Source organism: Echinops telfairi, unplaced genomic scaffold, assembly GCF_000313985.2.
Source record: "Echinops telfairi isolate 266 unplaced genomic scaffold, ASM31398v2 ScPeMD7_3533;HRSCAF=4204_1, whole genome shotgun sequence".
Classification (NCBI taxonomy): domain Eukaryota; kingdom Metazoa; phylum Chordata; class Mammalia; order Afrosoricida; family Tenrecidae; genus Echinops; species Echinops telfairi.
In genome coordinates, this window is record NW_022107432.1 from 11,436,367 (window position 1) to 11,445,476 (window position 9,110).

The 9,110-nt window shown below is 39.7% G+C and overlaps 1 protein-coding gene across 3 annotated transcripts in view; it reads right to left on the reverse strand.

Moving 5' to 3' along the window:
- Positions 1–9,110, reverse strand: part of LOC101655916 (muscular LMNA interacting protein) — a 299,439-nt gene that overhangs the window by 6,599 nt on the left and 283,730 nt on the right. For all 3 annotated transcript variants that reach the window (XM_045294875.1, XM_045294876.1, XM_045294877.1), the window contains one exon: positions 2,801–2,854. In XM_045294875.1, the coding sequence (XP_045150810.1) occupies positions 2,801–2,854 (54 nt within the window). The remainder of the gene's footprint in view (positions 1–2,800; positions 2,855–9,110) is intronic.

The window sequence follows — 9,110 nt, forward strand, 5'->3', positions numbered from 1 at the left end:
CCCCCAAAGCTACCATAACTCTAGACACTGGACTGGCGGGCACCGCCGCACAGCCCACTGTTGACCGCAGCGCAGCCGGAACAGACAGGAAGTGCGAGGTCTCGTTTAATAAAACAATAAATGTGTACCGTATTCTTCTTCATAGAAAAATAAGGCATCCCCTGACAATAAGACCTAGCGCATCGTTGGGAGCAAACACTAATGTAAGACACTGTCTTATTTTCAGGGAAGCAGGGTACTGCAACGGTGAGGGTGAGCCAGGGTCAGAGCAGGTTTGTTTCTGTTGTGCACAGGGTTGCGATTGCCAGAAGTGGTTTAAAGGCACCTAAGACCAAACAACAGGGAAGCTTCAGAGGTTTTCAATTTAGCATGCATTATCTGAATGGAGTGCTTTTGTTATTTGAATAACCACTTAAATTTCTCCTATGGTTCAGATACACTCGTATTAAATAAATGGTCTATCTAAATTTGAGCAAAACTTTTTGCATTTGAAAAAGAGAGATCTGATTTTTTTTTTTGCATTTATGTGAAATGCATGGGATTTTTTCAAGTAGTCTCCTCTTTATGAGCCAGTGTGCTGCATCAGCATTCACTATTGCAGAATTTTCTACCAACACATTGAAAGGGCTACATATTTGACAGAGTCATTTTTTTAATACATAAAGGGAGTTTGCAATGAATTAAGAAATGTATGCTCATACCAGTAGAAAAACACCTGACACAATACAAAAGCAAAATTGCCAAAAATAAAGAGACAAAGTAAAAAAAAAAATGTAAACATACAAACCAATACAAAAATATCATTTCAAATTGGCAAATAATGTCAGAGATGTTTTCAAAAGGAGAAAGACCAGCTCTAATACAGCGCTGAGAACTGAAAGCTGAGGCTACAAAGCAGCCAAACGCGACTCCGTTCTGATAGAGCCTGCACAGCCGTGGGATGGGAACACTGAAGGATTGTATTCAGCCTCCGCTTCCTTAACTGTAAAATGGGAATTCTAACCCCTTTTAAAATGTTTTGTGAAGATTAGGTAAGATAAGACACTAAAGTGTATAAACAGGTTTCTAATACATCTGTTCGCAAATTGCTAACTATAATAATTGTCCTTCGTGGGAAGAGGACAAGGGGACAGAATATCTGTGCTTCTGGAACAGTGAATTGCTACAATTGTTATCATTTTCCATTAAATCAACTGAGCTACATGTCTCAGTTAGTCTCTCAAATGTTCATACTCACTCATTAAACCAGTACTATTAGGAGTCTCTTAAATAAGGTCACGAGAATAAATCCCCACCTATCTATAATGTACTTTTATGTTTTAAGGACTAATCTTTTGGTACAGAGCCACATTAGTATCATAATATAGATGTCTCATAATTTTCAGAAATAGGAGTAATTCAGTTATTTCAATGAATGATAAAATTTTTTCATTTAAATTTAAAAAAATTTTTTTCAGTTAAAAATTTTAATCTTCTATTAAAAAAATTCAACTTGAGCCTTTCTGTTTTGATCACTTCTATTTTTCTTTTGTATCATGTGTGTCTTGCTTCCGCTTTCTAATCTTAGAGGCTATTTTGCTTTTGTTTTAACAACATTATATTTATGGGCATTTGAGTGAGCTCATCCCCAACCTACTTCAAGATACAGTGTTTATAAGTTTCTTCTCTTTTCCACATTCTATAACAGATCACAGAGGGATAAATATCACACAGTTATTCTTCTTCTCGATAAACAAAAAATTAAATAGACCATAGAGAGAATATTTCTTGCAGCATATTTTTCTGTCTCTTTGGGATTCAAGAAAAACAAACAATCCCTCCATCCCATTGCCATCAGGTCAACGCCAACTCATAGTGATGTTATGGAACAGATTGTCACTGGTCCCCAGGGGTTCTGAGGCTACAAATCTTTAGGGGAGCAGACAGCCTCCTCTTTCTCCTGCCGAACAGCTAGGGGATTACATCTGTTATATAAACAGGGCTCCTCTCTTTGAAGGCACAGTCATAAAAAGAAGAAGAGAGTATTAATTTTTGCTTCTTGGTGCTCAATAGGAAAGTAAATAAACGTTTGTGTTTTATTTTGTTTGGTTTTGAGCCAAATTTGGAGGAATGTTTGAACCGTCTTGCCTGTACCACTATGACATATGCCAGTCTGAGGGTAAAGAGGTATTGATCATGGAGCTAAGCGGTCATGCAGCATCATGAGAGACCTTGTGACTTCTGACCACAGAAATCACACCATTTATGCTCTAGGGCACCCATTGACTCCATAGAGAGAGAAGTCGTTTTACATATGACCCCCCCAAGGAGAAAAATCACAAAAATGGACACATAGGGTAGAAGGAGTTGGCCTGTCGACAAGATGCTACCTCAATGGGGAACCCTGATACCAATTTTCACACTGGAAAACAGTAGACATTTACATTTCTACTCATCATATACCTCTGAGTAACAGAGAGTAGGTCAGTTAGGTCAGTTATTTCAAAGGAAAAAAAGGATGGTTTGATAAACACTGTTGAAAAAATAAGAGTGTATCACTTCCCTGCCCTCACATGAGTAGGCCTGGTGGCATCGGGGCTCTACATTAGGCTGCTAATCGTACGTTCAGACATCTGAAATCACCAGGTGCTCTTCTGGAGAAGGAGACGGCTTTCTACTGTCAGAAAGAGTTATAGTCTCCGAACTTCACGTGGACAGCTCTAACCTGTCTCACAGTGTCCCCGTGAGTTGGAACCGACTCGATGGCAGCATTTTCTCTTAACATGAACGATCAAGGAACCCGTGCATCCCTTGCATTTACCTCTTTGGAATCGAGAGTTTCATGTTCGGGGATTGCCACCATGGGATGACTCGGCTTCGGAGAAGAAGATGGCCGAGATGAGATCAGGAGTAAAGAGAAATAAATATTTAAATTTCATTTCAATATGTAGTTAGATTCTATCATAAGCATATTACTGATGTTCATAGAAGAAGCTACCAAACACAAATGTTAAAATTCAATTACCATTTTTAAGGGGACATATTCTTGACATGGAAAAAGATTTTGACAGATGGTGAGCACTTTGAACATAAGATCACATTGTATTTATTTTTGTGTCCCATGACAAATTTAACAGGGTTAGTATATAGCATATTTACTAAAGGTTATTGAATGAATGAATTGTCAAAATTCTGGCATGAGGAAATGAAGTTATATTTTTGTTTCAACCCTCAGTCATAAACATCTCATTTGAACATGCATAGAAAAAGAGACAGATCATGTCCAGATCCACAGTAAATTAAGGTGCACCTATAGAAAGTAAATACTTACTGGGAAGTACTTAAAAGATGTGCATCATTGTCAATATTGACCATCTCAATACATAGCGGCTTTATACATAATACAATATTAGCAGATGATATTATTATACTGTAGTTTTAATAAACATAGTGGTACCTTAACAGATCCCAAATCAAAAAAAGAAAAGAAACTCAGACTCACTGACAATTGCTGCCGCTGCCTCTATTCTATGGTTACTCATAGTCACCCCGTAGGACAGAGAACTGCCCCCTGTGAGGAGCGAAGCTGGAGAGTTTGACAGCTGACCTTGCAATTACAGCCCAAAGTGTTACTCACTATGCGACAAGAGGTCCTTACTTTAGCGGAGAGGATTTCCTTTGCTTATGTGGTCATTTTTATATTGGTTGGTCTTCTGAGCACCATACATATTACGATAAAAGAAATTCATCCATTAAAGAAAGAACAAAAGGCTCACAAAGAAGAGGAGAAATAATTCCTTGTGAGGAAATCTGCCCTCCCTTGTTTGATAATCATGCTCTCCACTCCATTGTTCCATAATGGACTCACGGTAGTTTGCCAGGAACCATTCCTCTTTGTGCACTTGCTCTGGGAAATCAGGGCTTTGGCAACAATTGGCCCCCTGTCACATTCCACAGGGCCCTGGCGTGTACAATAACTTAATGGGACATTGACTAGCTCCTGATGTGATTTACAGGAGCCAAGCAATTTAGCTCTGGCCTGGAAGGATGCCCACACTGGCTTCCGGGGAAGCCAAGAAGAACCCCACCGGACATGTCCCCAGGCCTCCTCTGTTCCAGCAGACTTTCTCGATTGGAAGCTGCTTTTATTTAAAGCTACAGTTGCACCAAGTCTCCGTCATTACACTCTGGTCCTAATCACGAAATCCTCACGGTATCACCGGCTCAATTTCCTTCTAGCTGCCGCATCTGTCACTTTACAAAGAAGTACATTCTGGTAGCAGATCCCACTGGAGACTTAACAGCAGTCCAGACGCTAGTCGAATGCATCGATTTTCTCTGCTCATCAATGTCTCCAGAGATCCTAAACCTGGCTTAGGATTGGGCCTTGTGTACTACTCCAAACTTCAAACGCAAGTAATCAGTCAGGGAGACCACGAAGTATTTAGTATAGCTAAGCTAAGCGGTGTAGTTTTTGTATGGTTCACAGGAGTTTGTATAACATCAAATTTCCACTCTTCTAGTCTCCGCACATATAATAAGAGAATGATCCTGAAATCTGAACATGGGGATAGTAATCAATAAGATGTTCCACTGAAATTAGAAAAGCTATTGCATCATTATGTGATGCCCAGTTTTATATCCCTTTCTCCCATTAATTTAAATATAATTGATTTGAGTCTTAGACTTCAAAAATTATGCATTCATTATTGTGATTAACCAAAGAGAACAGAAATGACTGATACAAATGAAGAGGTAATCTCTATGATGTATATTTGGCTTTGGAATACTTTCTTCAGTTCACAATCCTTTGGTTAATTCTGTGGCTATGTTTGTTCATTTGGTTTTCATAATAATTCAGGTGGGAGGGAGGTTCTAATGTTCCCGTACTTCCGAGATGAGGAAACCGTCCGGCTGCAGGACTTACTTGAGGTCCAGCATTAGCAAGCAGGGCACCGGGATGGGAGGCTGGAAGTGAAGGGCTTCAGAGACTGTGCTCTTGAAACAAGTGTAAAGTACGAACGTCTCACGGGAAAAACGAGCCGAGGAGGAGAGAGGATGACAGCGGAAGTGGTGGGTGACCTTTAGCAAAGGGAAAAGCCACCTACTAAAGTCAAAAGCAAGAGTAAGGCAGACAAGGAAAAAGGCCTTGTGAACTTCTTTTAAAAATTAGCCAGTGAAAACCCTACACATCACAAACTCTAAGATAATGTCAGGAAGAAAAGTCTCCAAGGCTGGAAGTCACTCCAAATACAACAGAGTCAAACATCTTGACCCTCATGAATATAATACAGGACCAGACAATGTTTCATTCTGTTATAACCAAGGTCTCCATGAGATAGAGCCTATGCAATAGCAGCCAGAACCAACCTCAAAAGCATAGATCATTCCCTTCAGAAACCAGAAGCAGTTCGGGGATGGCCGATGTAAATGCAGACGGTGATTTAGGAGATGTGATACAAAGGAGTTTATAGAAGGGGGCTTCAAAAGGTGTTGGAAGAATTCCATTGTTTTATAGTTATGTTTTTCCATAAGTATGAAGCTCCCACATGACAAATGAGGGGTCTGAACTTTATTATTTAGGCAATTAGATATGATGAAAGTACTTTTTGCAAGATTTGGGCTTGTGTGGTCATATTTTTACTTTTAAAACCCACTGTGGAAAATGTGTCAAAGGTTAATTAGAGTGGAGGACTTTTTGGAACTGTTTGACCAAGCCATATGAAAAGAAGAAGGAGACAAAGAAAGATGATAGATCGGTGAGAGATAAAGAGATATAGATTAAAAAGTTTAAATGAAAGTATCTTCTAGAACAGATGTGGGTTTTCCTGACAGGTAGTGGTCAACCCTCAGGCTCCGCAGGTTGAAGGGGGAAAGCAGTATGTGAAAATGATGGTGTTTTGTGGAAGCAGAAAGATAAACTGGGAAAGACTGAAGAGAAATAATTGACATAAAAGGACAAAATCATAATGTACAGAGAGGGTACGTGGGTAGGACAATCACGCTCAGCAAAAATATCCTGTTCAGGTCAAGATGCAAAAAGTGAAACTAAAGTATTAAACTCTATGTAGGTGAATGACTTGCTTCCTGGAAATCAGGCGGTTAGTTACGGGTGAAGAGAGTCATCCACATTGTTGACTTCATAGTAAGTGTGCTGAAGGATGCATTACTATTTTGCCTCAAAAGAAAATAACTGAAAAGTTCCCGATTTTACCATCACAACGTTATTCACCAGAGAAGGATCAATGTCTTGACCTGTACCTAACAGAGGAGGTAAAATGAGGTAAAGCCTTATACTCGGATGCTTTGGAAACTCCAGCCCTAGGGGTTGTATAAGAGTAGCCAGACCTTTGCTCACTCATACCCTTGGATCTTCAACAAGTGGTGTTTGAATGAAAGGTTAACTTGATTCTTATTATACTCCTGATCACAGCTGCCACCAAACTAATATAAAGCTTTGTGAAGCGTTTGCTGCCAGTGTGGGGCTTTCTCATAAATGTCAAGGACTCTCCAGAGAAGACAGACACTTCTCTAATGAAGATAAAGAAGTCAAATTTCCTCAAACCAACTGGCGAAAGGAGACTATTGCAAGTCGCAGAAAGAAAATCTGCAGCATATGATTCAATCACTTTGATTTGAGAAGTGGAATTTGGTGTGCTAGCTCTTGTGTAATGGTCCCCCCTTCTTGCATGAGATGAAGTTTTACCATTTTAAATCGCCGACAGTACTAGACATCTGTTCAGAATTCACTTCTTTTGGATTGCGGTTTTGATGAACCAAGTCCTCAGAAACTTTTGTCATAAGATTTGCCTCAAATGATTAACACATTGTTCTGTTGCCCCACCTAGATGTGTGAACTACCCAACTAGAATATAAACGTCTTACGGAAACCTGAGAAAAGTGGACTTGAAATATTCTTTCAACAATACTGACACAATCATCTGTTCATAAGTATAAAGTCACCATTCTGAGACTGTAAATCATTAGAGCTTATGAGTCATATGTTAATCACCTGTAGGTCTTCTGGGTCTGTCGTAGGACCTTTGAGAACAAACTGGACGTGGAATGAGGATTAAACAAGTGAATTAATAGTAATTTTTGAACATGAAACTTGATAAAGAATATTTCCTAACTTGCAAAACTAAAATAGTGAAATAAGAATTGAGAGGAGTTTACAACTTGCCGAAAATTGTCCCCGTTTACATGAGCCTTCACACTGGGGTCCCATTATGCTAGAATTATCACAAGAGTGTGCTCTCTTTGGGGTTTTGTAATTCTTTTGCTTTAAAAACAATTGAACTAGTTGTCTGTATTTCTGGTGCTTCCTGAACTGTGCAAAGTTCTTGCTAGACAATATCCATCATTGTCTAGATCGGAAGTGAAGTCCACTCCTCTGAGACGGAGCTAAAGATCGGTTTAGATAGGCCTGCAGGTGCTGCTGGGATGCCATCATTAAACACTCAATTGCTAAAAACTAAAAACATAAATAAAAAAAGTTGCTGATTTAAACACCAACTGATCAGGAGAAAGACCAGGCAACCCGTTGTCATCATCATAATCGCTAAGAGGCAATTTCACTCAGTCACATGAAATCTCTGTGAGTCAGAACTGACTTATTGGTACCCAACAACAGCAGCAAAGATCTCCCGATCAACACAGTCCCTGTCCTGCTTACTATGAGGAGACCAATGGCCATAGGTCATTCATTACCATGTGTAAACATGTGTATCTAACTTTTGTCACTCGCGGAGATTACCTGCCTAGCTAATCAAAGAATTTTAGCTTGTAATCTCCAATTTGCAAGTTGCTCAGGAAGCATCCAGGGAAAATTGTCAGTGTTATCATTGGCGATGGTAGGTCTGGGAAGAAGCCCGAGATTCAGATGCTCAGGGGATGCGAATGCTAGCACAGAGGGAGAGAGGCATGGCCAGCCTTTTTGTAGAAACTGGTGGAACTGATGTTTTCCAAATATTCATCATTCTCAACTGAAATATCCTATATTCAAAGTGCCCCAATCAACTGCATTTTATGGCAGTGTTATCATTTACCACCGATATTTCTATTAAGCCTGGGTAACATTCCGGGCACTTTGCTAAATGTTAGGGATATAGAATAGTCTGAGGTTGCACAAATAGTTGACTGTCAACTACTTGCCAAGGGGAGGATGGATGGAACTCATCCAGAGATGCCTCAGTAAACAGACCTGGTGATCCGCTTCCAAAGGCCGGACCCTTGACAACCTAATGGAGCAGTTCTACTCTGCACATGTGAGGCTGCCATGCATCAGACGTGACTGGATGGCCACTAACAAGGCTTTAAGAGTGAACAAATAGAATTACCCTTGCCCATGGAGGCTGTATTCTAATGAGAGAAGCAGATAGTACTCATATAATGAGCAATATATAGATACAAACACAAAATAAAGTGTTACAAATAAAAAGATACAGTACACTAAATGACCACCGTAGAGAAATCTGACTTAGTTACAAAGAATGAAGGAATGTTTTCTCAAGAGCTGGTATCTAAAGAGTATATATCCTTGATGAAGGATTCACAAGGGTGCGAAGGTGGGGGAGGGAGGGGGGAAAAGAGGTGCTGATACCAAGGGCTCAAGCAGAAAGCAAATGTTTTAGAAATGATGACGGCAACATATATACAAATATGCTGGATAAAATTGATGTATGGAATGTTATAAAAGCTGCAAATTCATTTTTTAAAATGAATTTTTATAAAACAAAATATGTAGCCTAATAAACCAAGCCAAACCCACTTCTACTGAGCCCATTCTAACTCACGCAGATCCTATAAAACAGAATAGAAATTCTCTTAGAGATTTTCCAAACTGTTCATCCTCATAGGAACAGACAGCCTCATCTTTCCCAAGTTGTGAATCTTTACAAGGGCACACAGCCTCATCTTCGCCCCATGGAGCAGCTGGTGTGTTTGAACTACAAACCTTATAGTTAGCAGCCCGATGTTTCACCCACCGCACCACCAAGACTCTTTAAGTCTCCTCATAAAGCTAAAACCTACTGCCATTGAGTCAAGTCGAACTCATGACAACTAAATTAGACAGAGGAGCACTGTTCCTTAGGATTCACAAGACTAACATTTCTTAAAGAAACAGGCAG